The 26,114-nt window shown below is 47.4% G+C and overlaps 1 protein-coding gene across 1 annotated transcript in view; it reads left to right on the top strand.

The window, feature by feature from the left end:
- The first annotated feature begins 836 nt into the window (after positions 1–836).
- MAML2 (mastermind like transcriptional coactivator 2) overlaps positions 837–26,114 on the top strand; it is a 150,330-nt gene continuing 125,052 nt past the window's right edge. Inside the window, exon 1 of the mRNA XM_081197618.1 lies at positions 837–2,907. Coding sequence (XP_081053744.1) covers positions 2,440–2,907 — 468 coding nt within the window. The 5' untranslated portion in view covers positions 837–2,439. The remainder of the gene's footprint in view (positions 2,908–26,114) is intronic.

A 26,114-nucleotide genomic window follows, 5' to 3' on the forward strand; every position in this document is an offset into this window, starting at 1 on the left:
CTGCTTCGAATGAGTGTTTCTTCCATCTCTTAAACAGGCTCGGTCATCAGCAATATGATATATGGGTGCATGAAAAGTTTTGGCGGAAAAGTCTTTTCAAAAGCATCTTGTGATTTGTGCCAAACAGCTGAAAAACATTAAATGCTCCAGCGTCTTTTCAGGAAACATATTCTCATTTCAGCAGCCTCCAATAATGGATTTAAAAAGGAATGTGGGTAAACAAGAAGCTTGCTGAAACGTAGTGTTAGAAAACGCTATCACTATGCAAACAGCTTGTGTGTACACGTACATATGCCCACATAATATCATAAGCCCTATAGTTTATGTAATTTATAAAATAATGGCTTCCAATGTTTAAGCACAGTTATCTTGTTTGCTGAAGGTTTGTGGGTTGGGAATTAACGGGCATGGCAGAAAAGTTAATGTGAAATTGCCTGCACCTTTTATCCAGTCTCCACTGCCATCTTCCAAGAGCTTGGCGGAAACTTTGCAAAGGGAAGCCATTTGTGTGCACGCTGCACCTTGTGCTATCCTTCCAGGTGCGTACACTATACCAGTGTTACTATGCCCCCAAAGCACCTGGCAAGGTCCGATTCACATGTAGAGGAGCAGCCTGCTTTCGAAAGGCTATGGCTGCTTTCTGGTGGCGCGTAGATTTGTGTCGGGTTTTACTTCCACGGGCACAGCGTTAGCCTTTTGAAATGCACATGTATCAGCGCCCCCTGATTTGATCGCGAGTGCCCGAGCATAACGTGGGAAAGCGGGCTTTTTAAGTAAACGGAAGCTCCCTGCAACGAGAGGGTTTGGCCGGCAGGCGTCTCCTTGCCCTTCATTTCTGGGAACGGCGACTTTTTCCGCGCAACGGTGCCAGCCTTCCGCCAGGGCTCCCCGTCAGTCTCATGTTTGCTGCTGCTGCTGTTGCCGCCGCTGCTCAGATTCTATGCGAGCACAATGAAATCCTGTGTATCTGCAACCCCCGCGCCGTGCAGTCGTAGCAGCCTGGCGGCTTAAAGCACGAGACAAGCGAAGGAAAAGGGGGAGGGGGGAACACTGCAAGCTTTCTGCTCTCTTCTTAAACCGGCAAGTGCAGAGGGCAGGGCGGCAGCAGCAGCAGCGACCACCACCGTCCAGCGCGCTTTGGAGAGACATTGCAACAGCAACAAAAACTCACCAGATCCCAAGTCTGGGAAGGGATGGAATATACAAATTGACCGAGGAATCTCGCGGCATCGGACGGGTCTGGAGGCGGAGAGCTGGAAGTTTGTAAGTTTCGAGCTGGTTTGTGAATTAGCTGATCGTTGGGAGTCGTGATTTCTGCTTTTACTCCCACCAACTCTTCCCCCCACCCGCCTCCTCTCTCTCTCCCCCGCCGCGTTCCTGGGTGCTTTGATCAGCTTTTCTGGAAGTAGACAAAAAGGAGCACGAGGATGCGGGGAGGGCTTTTTGCATCGAGATCGGAGCTGGCTTTTTTCCGTGGCACGGGAGGGAGGGACACTTAAGGATCGCCCACCCTTCGGAGAAACCATCTGCCCGTCCGCGTCTCCCAAGCATGGGTTGGATTCATTGGAGAACCGCGTCTGAACTTAATGACACCGGGAACCAGTAAGCCGTCTTGCTTTTCCTTTGACTTAAAAGGAGATACTCTTTGAGCAGGAGCCTGTGCAAAAACAACAACAACCGGGTTTTAAAAGACAGAGGTAGGCGAAAGAGAAAGCAACAAATTTCAAAACTCTCCGGGCTCGCTTCTCCCATCCCTCCGGCATCCAGCCAACGCGCCCCATTCCGATCGCTGCTCTTGCGAGCAACTTCAGGGAACCTCGTGTCACCCGTCCACACGACCCTTCCTCCACGCTCGCGCTCACTTTCACGCGTCCCTTTCTTTTTTGCGCTCAAGAGAAGGGGTGTGTGTGTCTTTCCACACCTTTTTGCCAATTGGCTTCTTTTCCCCTCCCCCCCCCAAAAAAGCACGCTACCCAGCTTTGGCTATCTGCTTATTTATTATTACAAATTCTCCCTAAAATGCATTGCTGTAAAAACTTTGCTGCGATGCTTTTCAGCAAGCCTTAATCAGACCTCGTGGTGGAGGATTTTTTTTTAAAAAAAAAAAGGAAAGGGGGAGGGAAAATAACCCCTATCAGTGGTTTGCACCGCGATTTAAATGGCTGTAGCTTGCAAGTCTGCAGCCGCCCCTGCTGGCAAGCTTCGCCCCCCGCTGCTGAAGTCTGTTGCTTTGCTCGGGGAACCTGCAAAAAGGATGGCGCTGGCGGCGACTTTGTAAAGAGCCCGCTGGACTAAAATCGGGCAAGCGATCTGCCCCGGTTTGCACGAGAGAGGAGCGCAAGAGTCGCAGCCGTTCCGGAGAGAAGAGCCGGTTTCTGGTTCTCGTGAGAGTGGATCAACAAGCCCTTTGCAAAAGAGAAGGGGCCTGAGGCTGCGGGGATGGGGGACACGGCTCCCCCCCAAGCCCCGGGTCTCCTGGGAGGCGGCGGCGGCTCGGTGGCGGCGCCGCGGGTGCACAGCGCGATCGTGGAGCGGCTGCGGGCGCGCATCGCCATCTGCCGCCAGCACCACCTGAGCTGCGAGGGGCGCTACGAGCGGGGCCGGGCGGAGAGCTCGAGCCGCGAGCGGGAGAGCACCTTGCAACTCCTCAACCTGGTGCAGCACGGCCAGGCGGCCAGGAAAGGAGGGAAGCACAGCAAGGCAGCAGCGGCCAATGGTCACAGCGGAGGAGGCGGCAGCATCGCGGCTTCGGCGCCTTCTGCGAACGCTGCAGCGCCCCCTCCGGCGGACTACTATCGCCAGCAGCTGATCAGCAACGGGACGACTGGTGGCAGGAGTGGGATCAACGGAGAGCAGCCCGGATCGGCCTCTGGAGGGGGGGAGCAGAGGAACCCCGCGCTCATTGCGGTGAGTCTCGTTCGTTACCTGGTTCCCTCCAAACATGCTCAGGAGCCAGCGCCTTTAGGGTGGTGCCCAGCTGAGGGGGCACAAAATAATAATATTTTTTAAAACCTATATTTATTCGGGTACCTACTCGAGAAGATCCATTTTAAAAGTAACTGTGCCAAAAGGAATTATTGTGAAAATAAGAAATATTTAGAGGGCGCCAAATTTTTGTCCTCGCCCAGAATTAGCAAATTCTGCCCCTGTGGGAGGGGAGTTGCAAGGGCTGAGTTTGGAAGGATGAACCAATGGTCTCTCATGTGTGTGAGTTTTTAAAATGTCAAAATCTCATTTTGCATCGCCAACTCTCCCCCCCCCCCATTTTTACAAGCTGTATCTCTGCACTTAAAACAGCAACCTGCCATGTAGAAATGCTAATAGTTGTTAATGAGGAGTGCCATTAGATAGGCTATTTTGTTTTGCGCACAAGGACATCGCTGTGTTCTCTCGTTCCTGCCATGCCGTCAGCAAGAGTGCAGGTCTCTCCCCTGAGGAGCTTGCAATCTGAAATTTGACATAGGAAATTTGACAGCAGGGGAAGGCGTGGGGAGGGGGTGCAAGCCAGGGCAGTGATCCTTTTAGCAGCCTGTAAGCGCAGACAAGTATTACTACCCCCATTTTGCAGATGAGAAGCTGAGGCAGAGAGAATGGTGACTCACTTCAAAGACACTTTGGAACAGGCATAGGCAAACTCGGCCCTCCAGATGTTTTTGGGACTACAACTCCCATCATCCCTGACCACTGGTCCTGTTAGCTAGGGATGATGGGAGTTGTAGTTGTAGGGCCGAGTTTGCCTATGCCTGCTTTGGAAGCTTATTTTATTACGGAGATGCCCACTAACTTAGTTGGCATTTTAGGAGGGGATTTTGGACACATTAATGGTGGGTGATCTGTTTTTATCCATGGCTATTGCCGTGCCACAACTGAATGGAACCTCCACATTCAGTAGCACTGTATCTGTGAATACCAGACACGGGGCAATGGCTGTTGGCTTCATGCAATTTTTTTCCAGAGGGATCTGGCTGGATGCTGTTGGGAACAGGATGCTGAATTGAATCTGGTCTAGCTGGGTTTTTCTCACACCCTCGCTTCCTGCGGTTGGGAGAGAGGGAGCTACACCTGTTTACTTACTGCCTGCAGTGTATCTGTGGCTTTGGACGTGGTGGTGGTGAGATTTAAGAACCCCAGAGAAAAGGATGAGAACCTATAAAGGTTAATTCAGCAATTGGGACCCCTGTGTTGGATGAGTTCCGCTGGAGATCTGGAAACAAGGGGGGGAACTGCGTAATCGATGGGAGAGGTGATGATGAGCCTTACGAATGTGGTTGGGCATCGGGTGCTGTTGACCTAGGGTCTAAGTAAACGTGGTGGGTAAGTGATGGTTGAACTGGCATGGTTTGTCTGCTAAAAAGAGAAGCGTTACTTCTGTCTTGCTGGTCTCCTATATGCCTCTGGTTGACACTTGTAAAAACAGGATACTGGAGTAAATATTCCTTTGTTGAGATCCAGCAGGACTCTGGTTAAGTGCAGCCTCCTGCTTGTGGGTCATTACAGTACTCATCCAGCTCTGGGATAGCTCAGTTGGTAGAGCATGAGACTCTTCATCTCAGGGTTGTGGGTTCAAGCCCCACATTGAGCAAAAGATTCCTGCATTGCAGGGGGTTGGACTAGATGACCCTTGTGGTCCCTTGCAACTCTACAATTCTATCCTTTATTGCTTGTTTCACGGCTGCTTACTTGCATCAGAAATTATTTTGCTTCCGAAGTTCACAAACAAACAAACCCTTCCCAACGCAGCTTCATTTTAAACGTAGTATTTGGTATATTTTATCCCCTAAAGTCCAACTTAACTTTGGGGTGTGAGGAGCGCTCTTTTCGATAAGTGTTTTTTTGTTGATAGGCAAACCACATTACGGGAGAGGGGAGTTTCACCTTGAGAAATCCAGAAGCAAATGTCAAAGCCAGGGGTGGAGAATAGCAAAGTTTGCAGTTTTGTTCCATTTCAAATACAGACAATTAATAGCTCTCAAAACAAAGCTTCAAGAGACCCAGAGGGATAAATTAAACGCCCATCGTGTTTTAATGCAGAACAAGCACAATAGGGGCCATACTATAACAGTGACATGTAAGGCTTGTAGAATTAGACATAGCTTTTCCATAAAGATACTCGAGATGTCACTGCTCCCGTCTGCAGCCTGTTGACAGTTTGAGTGTCAGGTATAAGATGGTCCCATTGATTGCAACAAGCCACAGACAGGTGAAGTTTCTAGCTGTGGCATGAGTGGAAGATTGCAGCAGTACAAGACTCAGTTTTGGAGGCTGTGTGCTGGGTATAAAGTAGCATCTTTTATATCTGCAACAGGTTATCTGATGCGTGCAAAATGGACGTTGGGGTTTGCAGACATCCTTCCTCAGTACTTCTTGACACTTCTTGAACTGCCCTAATATATGCCCTATTATTATTATTATTATTATTATTAACCCTTTGATTATTTTGTTTCACTCCATGAATGTGCATATGGCAATATTGTGGCTTACAATGGCTGTGTTCTGCCTCAGCTGCCAAGGAAGTATGCTTCTGCATTCTAGTTGTTTGGGGTGGCAAACAGGGAGGGTTCTGCTGTGCTTTGGAGTTCCCCTTAAGCATCTCACCGGTCACTGTGAGAACAGAACTTTGGACCAAATGGGCCTTTGGCGTGATCCAGCAGGTCTCTTCATATATTATTCCATGCCTTCCTGCACCAACATTGCTGGATGTTTTTTGTTCTGCTTCCTGGCTACTCATAATGGCACAGGCCGTGTTTTCCATCCATCTTGTGACCGCTGTGAGTGGAGTCTTAAGGGTGGTGACCCCCTACACCGAAGAGCCTTCCTTGAGAATTCTAGCATGCCCTACCTGCTTTTGGTTCTCAGCATCTGCTAAAGACCTTCTTGTTGACCCAAGCACCCCCCTGATTACTGACATCGGTGGGTGAGTTTGTTGGGTCGCTGTGCAGATTATAAACAGGTGTTTTGTTACATTGCTTTTTAATCATTTGTTGTACAATTTTTATGTTTTGCACACCACTTTGATATTCTTAAATAGCCAGCAATGTATACGTAAGTGTTTTAAATAATGCATAATAACGCAGGGCTGTAGTTTAGGCAGTTCCACTGGTGCAGCACCATAGATGTCATAACCAAAGGTAGCATTCAGTTGCTTTTGCCATGTGTGGAGCTTGAGCAACTTAACGGAATGTCAGTAGCCCGTGTGCTTGCACTCTTTATAAAGATTTGAGGAGTGAGGTTATTACCCTTCTGCTATTGTCCATACCAGGTCACTCAACCATTGCTACTGCGTCTTTTCTTCCAGCAGATCAAGATAACGGCAAAAACTGCAAAAATAAAAATAAAAAATTAGCAGGGGCAATTAGAATAAGATCTATTATTTGATTAACTTCCTAACACTGCTCAGTTTTTTAATCAAAAGAAAGCCTATTGGTTCACCTGTTTTATCTGTGGCAAAAGGACTATGTATTAATTCTGCCATTTGTATGGATTGGGATGCGGGTGGCGCTGTGGGTTAAACCACAGAGCCTAGGACTTGCCGATCAGAAGGTTGGCGGTTCAAATCCCCGTGACGGGGTGAGCTCCCGTTGCTCGGTTCCTGCTCCTGCCAACCTAGCAGTTCGAAAGCACACCAAAAAGTGCAAGTAGATAAATAGGTATCGCTCCAGCGGGAAGGCAAACGGCGTTTCCGTGCGCTGCTCTGGTTCGCCAGAAGCAGTTTAGTCATGCTGGCCACATGCCAGTAAAGCGAGATGAGCGCCGCAACCCCAGAGTCGGCCACGACTGGACCTAATGGTCAGGGATCCCTTTATCTTTAAACTTCCAGAACGTACTTTCTATAGCTAACCATCTAGTTCTGTCTTTGGTGCAATTTATTGCTATGGTTGGTGGCTGATGCAAATAAAGATTCTATCTGTCTTAACTGGAGGCTTCAGATGCAAAGTGTTGTGTGAACCATTAACTTATACCACCCAAGCTGTGCCCGAAATTGCAAGTGCCTTTCAGTATACTAGGGAGAAAAAGCCCTACAGGGGCCACACCTGTTAATTCCTCCCTCCCTGGCCATATATTAGGGTGGTGGAGTCACAAGACACCGAAGACATAATAAAAACAGACTTGATTTGGATTCCTTTGCAGGCAGGGAGTGATTGACCTTGTGCTATCTGCCAGCTGCTTGCATGTGTTGCTGGCTGACCTCAGCCATTTGGTGTGGGGCGGTTTGCACCGCTGTCGGGGTTGATAATCGCCACCAGGCCTTGAGATAGTGGTACCACCCATGTCAGATTAAAGCACAGAGCTTTAATCTGTGTTTATGCTGTGCTTCCTCTGTTATGGCGGCAGCATATGAGTTAAATGCGTTTAAGCAATAAGAGGCCGGCTGGTCCGCATTTTTAACAAAGGTGCAAAAAAGAAAAGAAGGTAATTTGATAACCCAACTAATTAAAGTTTTCAGGGCTTAAAAGCCTATGCACAGATGTTTTGCCAAGCAGAACTCCGAGGTCACAAGGACCTACAGTAGCCGAAGACATTTCTGTGCTCTTGGTTTGTTTGGGTTGGTTGTTTTTTTAAAAAATGTTATCTAGAATTGACCTTCAAAATAATCCTACTCCCTTCCTTAGTACAGAAGAAGAAGAATGCACTCTTTTTTCTGAGGACAAAGTTTCCTCTCTAAATACCGGAGTAATTTTGCAGGCAAAACTATACCTAGAGGAATTGCCTCATCTGAAATGTGGCTCTCTGGGCCACCTGGCTTTGCAAGCAATTACACAGAACCTAGGACTTGCCGATCAGAAGGTTGGCGGTTCGAATCCCCACAACGGGGTGAGCTCCCGTTGCTCGGTCCCTGCTCCTGCCAACCTAGCAGTTCGAAAGCACGTCAAAGTACAAGTAGATGAATAGGTACCACTCTGGCGGGAAGGTAAACGGCATTTCCGTGTGCTGCTCTGGTTCGCCAGAAGCGGCTTAGTCATGCTGGCCACATGACCCGGAAGCTGTACGCCGGCTCCCTCGGCCAGTAAAGCGAGATGAGCGCCGCAACCCCAGAGTCAGCCACGACTGGTCAGGGGTCCCTTTACCTTTACTCCAATAGTACGCTATTCTCACCAATCCCTTCATTTTTACACACGCTTTCCCTAATAGAATGCATTTCTGTAATCCTTGGTTGGAGAACTGCATCACAAAATGCAGGGAAATGAGAATTTCAAAGGATAACTGTGTTTTTGGTCCTCAGGTTATTTCAAGAAAGTGTGATAGTGTCTGCTTTAAATGCGTACTGAATCAAATTTCTCCTCCATCCCTACTCCCAAGTAAGTGTGTATAGCTTTACGCAGTTGGGAAGGAGAAAGATGTTTTCAGCTCACTAAACAAGTGCAGCAAATTAGTGGTGTTTCTTCATGTGGCTGAGCGGAACAGATGTTTCCTAGAAGGAGGGCAGAGGGATGTCTGAGGCTTCCAGTTTCTGAAACTGACCTTAAATATGTTCTATCACGGCGAGATGCGTTGCCTGAACTCTGAAGAACTTTTTGAATGGTGAGACTCACAGATGAGTGGCAGCTGGGAAGAGGTCTAGATTTGTTTTTAAAACCAAAAATAAACAAAAAGGGTAGCCAAGCAACGACGACAGTAACAAAATGGGGCAAAAATAATAATATCGTTCTCTGGAATAGCAGTTCTCAAGCTTTTTCTTCCACTTGAAAATCACTGAGGGTCTAGGCCCGACCACTTAATAAACATCGTTTTTGTTGTTCAGCATATAAAAATGCATACAGAATTTGCATTTTAAAGAACATTGTTTTCTTCAGTGCTGGTGTCTACACCCAAATAGGTGCCACATTAAGGAAGGGCCTCTATCAGTTAAAAAGGTTTAGAACAGTGTTTCCCAAACTTGAGTCGCCAGATTTTTTTTTGATTTTTTTTTTTGGACTACATTTCCCATCATCCCTGATTGCTGGCCCTGCTAGTTGGGGATGATGGGAGTTGTAGTCCAAAAGTAGCTGGAGACCCAAGTTGGAAAAACTGGTTTAGACAAAAATTATTAGGCCAAACCAGTGCCATATTGTGGGGTGGTAGTCAACTACATTTTACTCAGAGAGAGTACGTCCATTAATGGCTCTAACTTACTTCATTAATTTCAGTGGGTCTGCTCTGAGTAAGACTTCGTTCAATGCCACCCTATGAAAATCCTAAGTTCTGTACCAGGGCCTTATTGATAACTAGGCTCTGGTCCAAATGGCTGCTGTCTCCTTTTCGATAATCTGGCTCTGGTCAAAATGGCTGCCGGCTCCATCATAAGGCAGGGGGTCACCATCACCCACAGGGCCAAAGGCAGATACATGCAACTCCTCATTTATGCATGTTCAAGGCACACATGACAGTACACATCACCACAAACCAGGAAGTAGCACAAGAAGGGGCAGAAACAGCCCTAAAAGAGCACAAAAATGGTGAAAATGGCGCAAAAATGGTATCTAGCAATCCCACAAGGCTTTGAGGCCTCCTGTAGAGTTTGAGCAGGGAGGTTTGGAGGGAGCGATGGTGGTGGAGTTTGGTGGCTTTTCGGTTTTTAAAGGGTTTCCAGAGGCTGTTGGCAGGCTTTTTCAATGGTGTTCCCAGTACGATTTCACTTAAATGTGCGGTGCCTTGGAACGCAACCTGTCAGGAGTTGCCTGTTCCACAGTCTTTCTTTGGAACACCTTGGTGGTGTTTGTGGACCAGCCATGGTCTGCAAACCACGGTAGGATACAATCCAAGGGGAAGTATTCCAGAGTGAGCCCCACTGACTTGGAGTGGAAGCTGCCATGCAATGATGCTGAAATATGAATGGGAGCTGGAGCATCTTCACTATTCATTTAAAAGCACTATCCTGCCACTTTTAACAGTGGCTTTCCCTAAAGAATCCTGGGAATGGTAGTTTGTTAAAGGTGCTGAGATTTGTGAGGAGACTCCTAAGGCAAGTGCTCCTTTTTACTGTAATTACACCAGAGGTGGTGGAAAGGTGACTCGTGGTATGTAGTGGTGTTGGGTCACAACCTGTCAGAGAGCCTGGTTCTTTGTTTTTTATTTTATTTTTTTGTATAATCTTTTTTTTATTGAGTTTTACACTGCACATTTAAATCCAAACATTAAGCATCATTATCAACATTTAGGATTCTCTGAATCCTAGGACTCCCCTCCACCCTTCCATGGTTACCATTTTCAATCTTTTTCAACTGCCTCACATATTTTCTCTATTTTTCTTAAATAATCCATTTTTTCCTTGGTTTTTAGTACATTACAAGCGTTACTCAAATCCTGCCAAGGTCTTTAGTTGCTTACAGTGTTCTCTTAAATACATTGCAAATTTTCCCCATTCCTTATTAAAGTTCCTCTCTTCTTGGTTTCTGATTTTCCTGGTCATTTTTGCCATTTCGCCATAGTCCATTGTCTTCATCAGCCATTCATCTCTGGTTAGGACTTTTATCTTCTTTCCATCTCTGGGCCAGTAGTATCTGTGCTGCTGTTGTCACATACATAAATAATTGTTTCTGCTCCTTTGATATCTTTGCACCTAAAATTCCTAGTAAAAAAGCCTTTGGTTTTCCCACAAACGTTATTTTAAACATTTTTTTCAACTCATTATATATCATTTCCCAGAATGCTTTTGTTCTCTTGCATGTCGTCCACCATATGTGGTAGAATGCGCCTTCCTTCTCCTTACACTTCCAACATACATTTGAAGCAGCTCTATACGAGAGCTTGGTTCTTTAAGTGCAGTCAACTCACTATCCATACAGACATGATCCAATACCTGGGATAGCTCAGCTGGTAGGTCGTGAGACCCTTAATCTTAGGGTTTTAGGTTTGGGCAAAAGATTCCTGCCTTGCAAGGCGGGTTGGACTAGATGACACTTGTGGTCGGTTCCAACTCTACGATTCTATGATCCTCGGCCACTCCATTACAGTGGTACTTTGGGTTACAGACGCTTCAGCTTACAGACGCTTCAGGTTACAGACTCCGCTAACCCAGAAATAGTACCTTGGGTTAAGAACTTTGCTTCAGGATGAGAACAGAAATTGCGCGGCAGCGGCATGGCGGCAGCAGAAGGCCCCATTAGCTAAAGTGGTGTCTCAGGTTAAGAACAGTTTCAGGTTAAGAACGGACCTCTGGAACTAATTAAGTTCTTAACCAGAGGTACCACTGTACTGCAGGAGTCTTCCAACCAAAGAGAATTGGGGGGGGAGAGAGAGAGACTGGGCGTTTGGGTATCAAAGGGGGCCCCGGGATCAAAGGCAGGAATAAACATAATCTCACACATCACAAATTTCTTAATTTGAAGCCTCTGATATCCTCCCAGCAGTTTACACAGGTGCAACATTCCTCCTCTTGGGGGTTTGCTCTCGTGCCAGCACATGCAAATGGCTCCGCAGAAGTGCCAGAATCCTCCACGTGGACAAGGTCCAAGAAACGCATAATTCGACGGCAGGGAGGTTGCAATATCGCCTGCAACGCTCCAGATGCAGGAGCATCCATGATCAAGGTCTCTCTTACTGATTCCTTGAAGGAGCCGTCTTAGGAATTCAGGAAGGAGCATAAGGGGGCAGCACCGTGGCTTTGTAGTAGAGAGAGCGTGCTTTGTGTGCAAAAGGTCCCCGTTTTCAACCTCTGGCATCCTCAGCTCTGAAACCCCTGGAGAGCTACCACCAGCCAATGCAGACCAAGCCAACATGGCGGCTACAGCTCCCATCTGCTCCAGCAAGCCTGGCCAGTGATGATGGGAGTTGTAGTGCAGGGACATCTGCAGGGCTCCATGTTTTCTAGCACTTCTGTAGATGGTACAGAGCGAAATGGACCAGCGGTCTTAAAAGCTTCCTAGGAAGATGCCTTCATACCAACCAGGCCTGAGAGGAACCGTTTGCCCACTGTGGCTGGCTGCCAGGGCCGGCCCTACCATTAGACAAGAGTGAGGCAACTTGTCACATACAGGACAGAGGTACAGTCATACCTCAGGTTGAAGTAGCTTCAGTATAAGTATTTTGGGGTTGTGCGCTGCGGCGACCCGGAAGTAATGGAGCGCGTTACTTCCGGGTTTCGCCGCATGCGCAGACGGTCAAAATGACGTCACGTGCATGCACAGAAGCAGCGAATTGTGATGCGCAGACGCGGGTTGTGTTCGCTTCTGGCTGCAACGGGGCTGTGGAACACCCTCACACTCGACAAAACCACAGCCGATTGCATGCACGCCTCAACACTGCAGTTTGAACAAACATACCACTTTCCCCCACTAGATAAGAGGTTGTGGTTGTTGCTTCCAGGTTGGGTACAAGATGGATCTGCATGCAGTGCTGATTGGCCGTCTCTTGTGCCATTTGCAAAGCGGTAAGGACTGTGCACATCGTCAATTGCCTAGCCCTTAATGCTATTCCAGAAGGCCAGCCTCCATCCTTTTCTGAAGCAGTCAAACAAAAAGGTCGAAGAAGTGCTGAACAAACATTTAAAGCAAGATCACCATGGGAGTGGGGAATCCCAAAAGTTAAAGTGAGGAAACCCATCTGAAGAACAGGGAGGCAGGTTTTAAACTGAAGGCCAGGCTTCCTCAACCTCACTCCTCCAGATGTTTTTGGCCTACAAGTCCCATGATCCCTAGCTAGCAGGGATGATGGGAATTGTAGTCTCAAAACATCTGGAGGGCCGAGGTTGAGGAAGCCTGCTGAGGGCCATATATACAAAACTGAAAGTGGGATTAGCAGAACAGCAACCCGCCAAAATACAACCCTGTTTCCATATACATCTGTACGCAGCCTTAGGTTTTTAGAGAGACCTGGCTTATCTTCCTGTAATGTATTAACCACCCGATGACCTGAAAGAGTTTTGCAAATGATCTTTTGCTGTTGCCCAGGCTCCCTCAAGAGGCCTTGAGCAGATAGAAGTGTTTACACAGCTTGTTCCTTTAGTTCACGTTTTTGATGGAGTTGCCATAGCCTCGTATCCTCTTGGGCGCACCGAACTTGCATGCGTTCCCCTCTCTTGCTCCCAGCCACAGACCATTCCATCTGCCGGGTCTCTCTTTTGCATCGCTCAGCTTTCAAAGTCCGTTTTCATGTTCTGGTCCATCAACTTCTGCAACAGGTGCTTGTGTTGAATTGATGAGTGGTTTTGGACCTGCTTGCCCCAAGCTGCTCTCCAATATATTGAATGAGCTCGCGAGGTTGGGGCAGGGGGGGAAATCAACAGGTGCCTGGAGGATCGGTAGGGGGGCAAGCCTTATAAAGGGGCATGAAGTGGGTTTTCTCAGGAGTGTGATGACAGCCATTGTGAATAAACCGTGCTGACTTCCATTTTCCCTTCTATTTTCGCCTGGCCCTCCAGGGTGGTGTGCCCAACTTTACGGAGAACAGCCCTCTATCTGAAGAGCAGTCTGGTTTAAGTCTGGTTTAAAGAGGAGAGCAAGGCTCTTGATGTTGCCCATCAGCAATGAGTGTCTGGACAGCAGACTGAGTAAGCACACAGGTTGCCTGGTCACAGCCTTCCCCTAAAATAGTGAGACATACTGTATATCTGTTTAAATTATACCTGTTATTTCTGAACTAGCTGCCTCGTACCAGGCATTACTCATGAACAGTGCCGGATTTACGTATAAGCTAAACAAGCTATAGCTTAGGGCCCCACTATCTTGGGGACCCCAAAAAAATTTAAAGGGAAAAAAACTGGATGTACATTTCCAAAATATAAGATAAAAAGCCAATAAAATAAAACCTACATACAGCAACAGTGTTTTGTGTTGTGTAGGCTCCTATGATGTAAGTAATGGCCTTGCCTGCTAGCCCGCTCCCTAAAATATCACCGGTTTGCTCGTTTCTATATATAGGGTGCCTGCATTCTGCATGTGTGAATGGCTTTAGATACCTATTTGGTCCATAAATTACCATATAGCATATATTCAGCACAAAAAACAGTGACAATTTGTTGTTGACTAAAGGACAGCTGGACATATAAAGGGCCCCTTTACCTTCAGTCGCTTAGGGCCTCGTCCAACCTAAATCTGGCCCCGCTTATGAATTATGAAGAACTCAAAAATCAGCTCGTTTTGGAAATCAGCAGTTTAAATCCCTGGGATAGCTCAGTTGGTAGAGCATAGAATTGGAAAGGACCACGAGGCTATCCTGGTCCAACCCTCTGCAATGCAATAATCTTTCACCCAACAATTCTTAATCTCAGGTTGCAGATTCGAGCCCCATGTTGAGCAAAAGGTTCTTGCATTGCAGGGGGTTGGACTTGATGACCCTCGTGGTCCCTTCCAACTCTCCAATTCTGAGATTGTATTAAATCAGTGCCATTTCAAAAGGTCCAGTAGAAACAATGTCTAGTTGTATCCAAACAGAGACATGCAAGAGTTTGGCAGCTAGACTGGTGACTGGGAGCAGCCGCTGAGACCACATAACACCGGTCTTGAAAGACCTACATTGGCTCCCAGTATGTTTCCGAGCACAATTCAAAGTGTTTGTGCTGACTTTTAAAGCCCTAAACAGCCTCGGTCCAGTATATCAGAAGGAGCGTCTCCACCCCCATCGTCCAGCTCAGACATTGAGGTCCAGTGCCAAAGGCCTTCTGGCGGTTCCCTCACTGCGAGAAGCCAAGTTACAGGGAACCAGGCAGAGGGCCTTCTTGGTAGTGGCACCCACCCTGTGGAACGCCCTCCCACCAGATGTCAAAGAGAACAACTACTACCAGACTTGAAGACATCTGAAGGCAGCCCTGTTTAGGGAAGCTTTTAATGTTTGATGCATTACTGTATTTTAATATTTTGTTGGAAGCCGCCCAGCCAGATGGACGGGGTATAAATAATAAATTATTATTATTGGTTGTGATACCTCGAGAAGCATCCAGATGCCCAGCAGAAAACCAGCTTTCCTAAATGTGTAATGATTTGCAACTGTGCACATAAATCAGCGCTTGAAAAAAATTCTGCAAATCTCTGTGCCCTCTTTTGGGGGAGTTCATCTCCCCTCTCTGACCTCCATTCAGGCCAGCCAAAGGCATGATCAGAGTTCAAGGATACATTCAACTAGGCAGAAACCTTTGGGGGAAAATAGGACAAGTGATGGGTGTGGCCTTGGAGAGATGTCAAAGGCCATGTGGAAAGGCTGGCCACCTTTGGCCCCCACGCCTGAGGTCTTCCCACCAGCACCACTTTATTTAGCCTGTGACTTATGAAGTATAATTATATCCAGTATTCATTTACTCTCCGCTTACCAGCCCCAGCAACCAGTCTGGGGGAACCTCTGGTGATTTTTATCCTTTCTAAATTGCAAGTGGCGGTTCCTGAGCTGCGAAACACCTCTCTCTCACACACACACAGCAATGGACACTGGCTACTTTTCATAACGGCGCTTAACACACATATTTGCGGGGCAGACCAAAATAGCTCCAGGCAAATTGAAGGAGTCTGCTGGGTAAATATTATGCGCGGCGAAAGGTTTCTGAAATAGGTAACGCACAGACACACGCAAACATAACACATACACAAAACATTTTGACACGCTCGTTTGCCTAGTCTGCCCGCCTGGGAGAACGGCTGAAAGAAGTCAACAACAGCACAGGCAATTCAAGAAGAGTATTTAATAAAGCTGTAGTTTCCAGGACCTCAGACGTGGACAGATCCGCTTCTCTTTGGCGATCTCCAAAATGGACTTTTTTTTTTTCAAAGCAAGGAGGGAAATCAAAAGCTGTGTGTAATTTCCTGCTTAGGAAAGATTTTAAAATGTAGAAACCGTGAAAATGAGCCAAATCTGTTGCTTTGTGATCGTCTGTGAGCACATCTTGGGACTTTAGGACAGGGTCTCCTAGGCCTACAGGCGAACTCCTTTGGCTTTTGCTCCCCATATCTTCTATGGGAAGAGCAGGCAGGTGGAATAGCTGTGAAATCTCTTTGCTCCATATCTGAGAGAAGATGCTCCTTTTAAATTCAGCTTCTGTGCACGTTGAGGGGAATACTATACAACTTGACTGTGGAGGGAGGGAAAGCAGGCATTTGCTTCTTCACCTCAGGCAGCAAAATGTCCTGCGGGGATTCTGTGGTGCATGGACAAGGCCTTCTCAGGGTGCTTCCGGACTCCTGCTATTTTTGGACGGGTTTCAGCCGCATACTGGCGTATTTAGGTGGCACAATTCCCTGTTTGGTTGGGCGCTCTGCTGCAACAAACCTGCTTCCTCCAGGGAGCGGGCTGTTTGCTGTAAGGGAAGTGACTGGGAAATGTGCCGGAATGTGTGGGACACTTATTGCTTTGGCGTAATATCTTCGAACCAGTTGTCTGGAAGCATCCTCTGTGGATTAATCCATGCAAAAAAGAAAAACCCACATGCAGAGAGTCATGAGGGTAGCAAATTTGCGCTTGGCTCCTGTTTATCTGCTTCCTCAGCCATAACAATAGAAGATTGTTCTACTTCAAGTCTACTTCTTCAGTAGCTGCCCCCTCTCTGGAGTCCCATTTCCCGGCTCCTGCGTCCCCCCCCAGCAGAGTTGATTCCTCGCTTTCCCCTTCCTTTCGGCTTGTGTCACACAGCCTCAGTAATGTGTTTTTTTTTGTCTTCTGGGGAAATGTGAGGCTGACACTGACCTGTTGGGACACATGGCCTCCACATGTTCTCCACATCTTTCTTCCCAAATGGCTTTCTGACTTTTTTTTTTAAAAACCCTTGTGTTTCTATTCTGACCTTCTTGTCATTCGACTTTTTTTTTTTGGGGGGGGCTCCAATTTATTTTGTCCTGCTGGTTGTCTCTCTTCCCCTCCTCCCCTCTCTGTCCTCTCTTTCCTGCTGCTGAAAGTCTACTTTGTCTCTCTCCTGTGTTTACCCGGGACTGTTTTACAGGGGCAATTTTCCCACCAGAAAGGGTAGGGCAAATAGCTTTACTGCTACTAAATCACCAGCATCATAAAGAGCTGGGAAATTAGTGATCGGGACAGACAAGGTTGTGATTGATTGGGCATGGTGAAGCCACAATTCAAAGGAGCGTCTGATGTGAGATTATCTGAACAGGGCCCCAATTCCTGAAAATCAGGTTTTGTGATCTCGACTGTGTACCTTAGCGTATACTTAACAAGCATGTAAATAGACCCACTGACAGCAGGAAAGTGGTTGGGTGAGATAGGGAGATAAGTTTAAAAAAGGTATATACACCTTTTTTTACTTCAGCCCCGGACAGACTCTCCCGCTCAAAATCTCAATAAATGTAACTTACGACTGGCTCTTACTTTTTTTCTCTCGCTTTAGGAAGAAGTCCAGAATGTCATGGAAAGTTGCAGAGGTTTCTGAGATGCTGTCCACACCATACATTCAAAGCACTATTGTACCTCTTTAAACAATGATGGCTCCCATGCCCGAAGAATCCTGGGAATTCCCAGAGTTCCCTAGGAAGAGGCATTGGCTATGAAACTACTCTGGGAACTGTAGCTCTGCGAAGGGAAGAGGGGTCTGCGAACAACTCTCAGCACCTTTAACAAACTACAGTTCCCAGGATTCTGGGGGAGGGGGCATGATTCTTAAAAACAGTATGATACTGCTTTAAATGTATGGTGCAGATGAGACCACTATCTCGGTTTGAGAAAGAAGGGAGCCATATTTGTTTGGTTTTCCTTTTGCACAGGGCACAATTTCTTTTCTTGATCATTCAGATGCTGGGATGAAATCTGGCAAGGTTTTCCAAGGCTCAGTTGTATGCCTCAATTTCAAACACCAGCTCAGCCCCTGCATCTGTTTTCCAAGGAGGGGAAATTATCTTAAGAAGCAAACTGAACTGAAGCATTGCTTCTGAGCGCAGAAGGGATGAAAATAAATGTAGCATTTTGCCTTCCAGTATACCGGTAAATCCCTCTTGCAATGTATTTCCCTGTTTAAAGTCCAGGCAGCCACTCAGTTAACTCACTGAGTCTCCCTTTTATTTGTTTAAGGAGGTGAGAGAAGTAGCAACACACATTTTCGTCTGACATCGGAAGGGAGGCCTTTTGGACATTGTGCTTTACTAGTTTACAGTTTTATCTCACCTCCAAGTTGCTTAGGGAAGTGCCTATCCCATTTTATCCTCACAACATTCTTATAGTCACAGCAGGCTCAATACATTTTGCTGCCCGAGCCAGAGGGCAAGATAGTGCCTCCCAATCCCATGGACAGACTGGATTGGCAGTTGATTTTTCTTCCAGTTCTGACAAGGGGATTGTTTCTTCCATTGCACCCGAAGGAAGCGGGTTTGTTATGGGGGTGCCGGACAAGCTGTGCGACCCACACAGCTCTGTCCCCCACACCACCCCTGCAACAAAAAGGTATCGCCAGAAGATTCAGGAGAAAGAACCATTTGAAGAGGTTACTTCACTCTACCTAATGGTAGGACCGGCCCTGGCTGCAGAGTAGGTCAGACTGATAACAAGTAGCCAGAAGACATTCAGCAAGCTTCATAGCTGAGCAGAACTGATTTAGGCCTAGGCCCTATATACCTGAAGTAGCGTCTCCACCCCCATCGTCCAGCTCGGACACTGAGGTCCAGCGCCAAGGGCCTTCTGATGGTAACCTCACGGCAAGACGTGAGGTTACAGGGAACCAGGCAGAGGGCCTTCTTGGTAGTGGCACCCGCCCTGTGGAACGCCCTCCCACCAGATGTCAAGGAAATAAACTACTATCTGACTTTTAGAAGACATCTGAAGGTAGCCCTGTTTAGGGAAGTTTTTCATGTCGGATGTTTTATTGTAGGTTTAATATTTTGTTGGAAGCCGCCCAGAGTGGCTGGGGAACCCCAGCCAGATTGGTGGGGTATAAATATATTATTATTATTATTATTATTATTATTATTATTATTATTATTATTATTATGTCTTCCCAATCCAAGGAGAAGTCTGTGCTGCACCTGACAGTAACTTGAATCGTGGTGTTTTTATTTATTTATTTATTTATTTATTTCTATGCCGCCCATCTGACTGGGTTAACCCCAGCCACTTTGGGCGGCTTCCAACAAATTATAAAACCGCATTGAAACAGCAAACATTAAAAAAAAACAACCCACTTCCCTATACAGTAATTATAGCAGAGCAGGAATCGGAGGGGAAAGCACAGCTCAGGGTGTTTTCTTCAGGACAGGAGCAATGACGCCACACGCAACAGGGTGTAACTGAAGAGCCCTCCTTGTGGCCGGCAAGCGATTGCGGAGATAGCGAGGCTTTCAAGTTTTATTATTTTTTGCGACAGATAAGCACAGGGGAAGCGAGAGAAGGAGGGAGATAATAAAGCAAAGCTTGGGGGGTTTCTTTCCTTTGTGGAGGCTCCTGCTTCCCAAGTAATTAAAAACTGCAGGCTGCATTTCACGGAAGCCAGTTGTTAAAGGCCAACTCTGCAAGTTGGAAAGCTACATTCAATGGAGGTTACTCCCGGAAGAGGTCCATTGGCGCTAATGGGGCACCACCCCATCAAAGTCTATCTTCCCTTAGGAAATCCTCATCTGCCTGCCTTTTTACTTTTAGCTGGTCCGGGGGGCTGATCCTGGCTGTCATCGCCTCCTCCTTAGTCTCAGCGTCGGACTCAGAACTCAGTACAGTGCAAAATGGCTTTCATAACAACAGAACGTTGTCAAGTCCTGTCACCCCAATTTCAAAGTGTGCGGCTTTTAGGAGCCCTATGCACCAGACCTGGCAGGCAGGCGTTGGTTGGTTTTGGAGCTTTTGGGGGGTGGCGCTGTGGGTTAAACCACATAGCCTAGGACTTGCCGATCAGAAGGTCGGCGGTTCGAATCCCCGCAATGGAGTGAGCTCCCATTGCTCGGTCCCTGCTCCTGCCAACCTAGCAGTTCGAAAACACGTCAAAGTGCAAGTAGATAAATAGGTACCGCTCCGGCAGGAAGGTAAACAGCGTTTCCATGCGCTGCTCTGGTTCGCCAGAAGCGGCTTAGACATGCTGGCCACCTAACCCGGAAGCTGTACGCTGGCTCCCTTGGCCAATAAAGCGAGATGAGCGCCACAACCCCAGAGTCGGCCACGACTGGACCTAATGGTCAGGGGTCCCTTTACCTTTTTAAAAGGACCCAAAAATAATAATATTACCAGACAGAGGCAGCACTGCAGCTTCCAGGCACCTTGTAAAGGGATCTTGCGGGCTCTGAAGCAGAATCAGGGCGAATCCGCTTTGAAACCCTGCCGATCTCTCCTGGCTTCATGATATAACCTGTGCCCAATCAGCATTGTGTGGCACTGGCATAAGCGCAGATCGAAGTGATCAAACCAGTGTGTAGTAAGTAGAACATCAGTTTTTTGTCCAGGAGGGATAGCTCAGTTGGTAGAGCGCGAGGCTCTTAATCTCAGGGTTGTGGGTTCGAACCCTCCTTTGGGTGGAAGATTCCTGCCCCTTCCAACTCTGTTATATGTGGGGGGGGATTTTATTTATATTTTGGAAGGAGGAATAACCATCAAATACGTAAAAATGAGGCAATAATCGGGGAAGGCTATCCTGGAACGCCGCACAGAACAGTCCCATAAGGAAATCAGTGGAGGGCTTATGCGTAGTGTAACAATCTTTTGAATTGCTTTGAAAGAATTCCACCTTGTTGGGCTTTACTTGCGCTAATCCATAAATCAGGCCTGGGCTGTGCATATACCACTCCCTCCTCCTCCTCCTCCTCCTCCTCCTCCTTACAGCGAAAGTGTTTATTTATTTATTTTTAAGGCCAAAAAGAGGGGGTGGGGAACACATCGAACTATTCAGTGTTTCTATCTCTTTCTCTTTTCCTTTGATCTCTTTTGGAAAGCCGGGAGCTGACGGTAACTTAATCCCTGTCGTCGCTGTCTCTCTTTTCACAGACAATCTTTTAGTACAAGCCCAGGGCCCCGGGTTCAATGATATCCTTTCTCCACCGCCACCCACCCACCCCCAGTGCAAAAAAGAAAAGAAAGTTGGGGAGGGGGCGGCGGAGAAAGCCCCCCGTAAGAATGGAAGGGAGCGATTGTTTGCTGTGCAAATGACTGCCATGTTGCCATGGAAAAACGCTGGAGACTTCAAGGGGAGTTTGTGTTTTGCTGGGCCCCCAGCCAAGCCGCCCTGACTTATTACAAGCTGTAAGGAGCCGCGCAGAACTGTATCCAAGCGAAGCGACCGAGGGCCGGTCAGAATAAAGCTGCCTTGGGTAGGTTGGGGGGGGAGAGACGGGCCTTTAATCTGGGCGGGCGACTCCCCATTACTAAGTCTGCATTTCAATAGAGATAGGAGCTGGTGGGGAGGAGGAGGAGAGAGAGAGAGAGAGAGAACATTTGCTCACTTGCAAATGCATTAAGTCCTCTTTCATCTGCAGCACCCCCTACAAATGTTTGCAGAGCCGAATCAAGGATGGGGAAACATTTTTTTCTCTCCATGCAACCCGAGGGCCGCATTCTCTTCTTTGCGACCTCTCGGGGGCCGCATGCTGGCGATGAGCAAAAAGTGCAGTGCAAAGGAGTGCAGGTTTTACCTTCGCATGGTAGGCTGGTGTCTGCACCCGCTCCCCCCCCCTTTTCTCATTACAGTGGTACCTCGGGTTACATACACTTCAGGTTACTTACGCTTCAGGTTACAGACTCCGCTAACCCAGAAATAGTACCTCAGGTTAAGAACTTTGCTTCAGGATGAGAACAGAAATTGTGCTCCGGCGGCGCAGCAGCAGCAGCGGGAGGCCCCATTAGCTAAAGTGGTGATTCAGGTTAAGAACAGTTTCAAGTTAAGTACGGACCCCTGGAACAAATTAAGTATTTAACTTGAGGTATCACTGTACAGTGGACGCTTGGGTTGCGAACCTGATCCATGAGGGATGCACATTCGCAACCCACAGCGGTCCGGTTTGCGATTCGGTGCACAATTTAGCACTTCTGCGCATGTGCGACCGCCAAAACCCAGAAGTAACCTGTTCCGGTACTTCCGGGTTTCGGCAGTCTGCAACCCGAAAAAATACAACCTGAAGCGTCTGTAACCCGAGGTATGACTGTATTCTCCATCCAGGTGTGTGTTTTCAGAGGTATATTCAAGGCAGGTGAAAGCACTCATGGATGTGGAGAGGGTCTTGAGGGCCACATAGAGGGGCCTGAGGAGTGTCCCCCTCTCCGGTTTGGATTTACATGTGGGAGGGGCAGAACTTCTCCCCCGAGACTGGAAATTGAGGAAAGATGTCTGCTCAAATGCGCTTAAGAATTGTCCGTTTAAATTGAAACAAATTGAATAAAATGAACCCTGGCCCTAAAGCAGGAGACTAGAGGCCGAATGCAGCCCCCATAGCTTCTCTTTTCAGCCCTTTAGACCAGGCACCACCAACCTTCAGCCCTCCAGATGTTTTGGACTACAATTCCCATCATCCCTGACCACTGTTCTTGTTAGCTAGGGATCATGGGAGTTGTAGGCCAAAACATCTGGAGGGCCGCAGGTTGGGGATGCCTGCTTTAGACTTCCCCAGCCTTGTTCCTTGTGTGCTTGCGACTGGCTAGGACGTGGCCGCCAGAATGCAGTAGCGCCTCTTCGTTTTCGTTTTATTTTTCACTTTTAATTTGTATACCGCCTTTCTATATACAAGGCAGTTTACAAGTTGAAGAAAGGACAGAATTTGACCGAAAGCTCACACACCTTGCCTGCCTGGACGCAGTGATGCGTGCTGAACCTAGAAGCTTTCCCTCTTGCACGGCCGCAACAAAAGGCTCTGCCAACTTTTGTCGCTGGCCTCACCAGCTGCTGGCACGCTGCCTACAAGGAAATGCCAGCCTTGGGCTAAGGAACATTCCCCATCCCTGGCCTGCAATACAGTCATGTGTTTTTAAAAACATAGTGGTGATTTGGAAACAGCGGAGGACAACTAGAGCCATTTGCATGAACCATAGCCCAGGCCTGTGCCTGCTTGTTCAGAGATAAGTCCAGTGAGTAAAGGTTAAGGGACCCCTGACCATTAGGTCCAGTCATGGCCGACTCTGGGGTTGCGGCGCTCATCTCGCATTATTGGCCAAGGGAGCCGGCGTGCAGCATGACAAAGCCACTTCTCGCAAACCAGGACAGCACATGGAAACGCCGTTTGCCTTCCCACCGGAGCAGTACCTATTTATCTACTTGCACTTTGAGGTGCTTTCGAACTGCTAGGTTGGCAGGAGCAAGGACTGAGGGACGGGAGCTCACCCTGTCAACCTTTTGATCGGTCCTAGGCTCTGTGGTTTAACCCACAGCGCCACCCGCGTCCCTAAGTCCAGTGGGTAGGGCTGCCATATTTTTAAGAGCAAAAAAGCAGACACATTTGCCGACTCTTACTTTTAACTATGGATCACTATGACGACTCTCATTTTTCATACCCACGAGAAGAAGGACATGTCCTGGAAAAAGAGGATGTATGGCAAGCCTCTAAATGCCCCAGCCACTCTAGGTGGCTTGCTTATAAGAGTGGCTGGGGAAACCTAGCCAGATGGGCAGGGTATAAATAATAAATTATTATTATTATTATTATTATTATTATTATTATTATTATTATTATTATTATTATTATTAATAATAATATTAATATTATTATTAATGTTATTAAAACATAATAAAAGCATTGCACATTGAAAACTTCCCCATAAGTGGCGGAGCCGAAATCTGACTTTGCTTCAACCTGTTATATGGAAGAAAACTTTGACCTACGCTTCCTCAAAGGGTGGTGTGCAAGGTTCTCTTCCCCCAGGATAACCTCACAGCATTCGTGAGGTAGTTTTATGCTGCAAACCGCCCTGTGATCTTTGGGTGGAGGGCGATGTATAAATTTAATAATACTAACACCCCACTCCCTGGCTAGAGGAGGAAACCACACGAAGGTCCAGCAAACAAGTCTTTTAAGCAGAGTAGGACAAAGTTGGTCAAGTCGTGCCCCTATAAACTTTCCCCACCAGGCTTGCTGGGGGGGGTTTATTCTCTCCTGCTTGGGGGGGGGCAATACAAGCTAAGTATGTGCTTGCATATTCCCAAAATTTATCCAGTGAAAATAGGGACCTCCTATTCAATAATAATAATTACGTTGTTGTTGTCATTTAGTCGTGTCTGACTCTTCATTACCCCAAGGACCAGAGCACACCAGGCACTCCTGTCTTCAATAATAATAATAATTTTTGTTTATAGCCTGTCCATCTGACTGGGTTGCCCTAGTCACTCTGGGTGGCTTCCAACATATATAAAAATATAATTAAACATTAGGAAAAAAAACTTTCCTGCTTTCAGATGTCTTCTAAAGGTTGTATAGTTACTTATCTCCTTGGCTGGGGGGTGGCTGTTGCATATCATTTGTCAGGTGAAAATAGGGACGTCCTAAGGAAAAGCAGGGCATTCTGGGATCAAATCAGAAACCAGGGCAGCTCCTGTAAATCCGGGACCGTCCCTAGAAAATAGGGGCACTTGGAGGGTCTGCGCATGTGTGTGTGTGCAAGCAAAAGGGTGTGCGTGCAAATCAGACCCCCTCCACCAGAGTCAATGGTGAAGCCCTTGAGGAAGGGGGAGTAATTCAGCGTGGACTTTACAGCCCCTCTTCGCCGCCGCCACTGCAGTTACCAGAGCAAACAACTGCGTCAGGTTTATTGTCTTATCACTGTAAATCATGTCGTAAGGCATCTTTTGCAACAAAAGTAAATAAAGCTGTGGTAGTTTTGTAATCCTATCAGGTTTCGGAATGCATCCCGCAGGAGCGGTGCCCACAATATTAGCCATAATAGCAAGAATATTTGTTGCAGGGGCCTGTCGCTGGTCTCTGCAACAGAACATATAATAGGATGGGATTCCTTTTAAAGATGCTTTTATTCCTTTATTAGGGACGCGGGTGGCGCTGTGAGTTAAACCATAGAGCCTTGCCAATCAGAAGGTCGGCGGTTCAAATGGCTATGTCCTGACTCTGTTGTAGTGGTTGCTTCTCCCCGAATACCAGCTCTGAATAATAATAATAATAATAATTTATACCCCGCCCTCCCCAGCCAGAGCCGGGCTCAGGGCAGCTAACACCAGTAGAATTACAATAAAAACATAAGGGGGGGGGGGGAGAGAACCAATTTAAAATACAGGTTAAAATGCAATTTAAAATGCAGCCTCATTTTAAAAGTAGCCCATAAATCAAAACCATAAGGGGAGGGAAATGTAAGGGTCAGACTGACTTCAAACCAAAGGCCAGGCAGAACAGCTCTGTCTTGCAGGCCCTGCGGAAAGATGTCAAGTCCCGCAGGGCCCTAGTCTCTTGTGACAGAGCGTTCCACCAAGTCGGGGCCAGTACTGAAAAGCCCTGGCCCTAGTTGAGACCAATCTAAACACCTTGCGACTTGGGACCTCCAAAATGTCATTTGTGGACCTGAAGGTCTTCCGCGGGGCATACCAGGAGAGGTGGTCCCGTAGGTAGGTATGTGGGTCCTAGGCCGCATAGGGCTTTAAAGGTCAAAACCAGCACCTGAAACCTGACCCTGTACTCCACCGGGAGCCAATGCAGTTGGTAAAGCATTGGATGAACGTGATCCCACGGCAAGGACCCTGTAAGGAATGCCAGTGCAGAGAATGTTTGTTGTGTTCGGATCCTGCTTCCAGGCTTCTCATAGGCATCTTTTTGGCCTCTGTGAGAACGGGCTGCTGGACCAGTTGGGACTTTGGCCTGCTCCAACAGGACTCGTTTCTTAGGCAGGAGCACCATTCAGATTTACAGCTACCATCATCATTCCTTTGCTTGGGAATAGTTTTGCTCGGGGAAATGGAATCCGTAGCTGACCCAAGACTGCAGCAGGCCGGAAATGTAAAACCTGGCTCTGTTAGTTTTAAAAGACAATAATGCCTTTCTTTAAATAAATAAAGATGATCTAGCAAAATCGATCATAAATCACAGGGCAGTCGAACAAAATGTGGCTTGTTTTCAGCTTGGGAAGAAGCCTGTTCCGCCCCGCCCCCTCTGCAAATGGAAGAAGCATTTAAAACAAAAAAGCTAACAGCGCATTTATATGTAGGACCCTTCCATTTAATGTGGTTTTCGGTGAAAACTCTGTGATGGTTATATAGGTTACAGATGACATCACTGCAGCAAGAGGAAGGGCTGCTTGCTTGCTTGCTTGCTTGCTTGCTTGCAGCCGACTCAGTACAGAGTTTTTCCAATTTCCCTCCATCCCCCCCCCCTTGC

The sequence above is a fragment of the Podarcis bocagei genome (genome assembly GCF_964188305.1).
Source record: "Podarcis bocagei genome assembly, chromosome: 6".
NCBI lineage: Eukaryota > Metazoa > Chordata > Lepidosauria > Squamata > Lacertidae > Podarcis > Podarcis bocagei.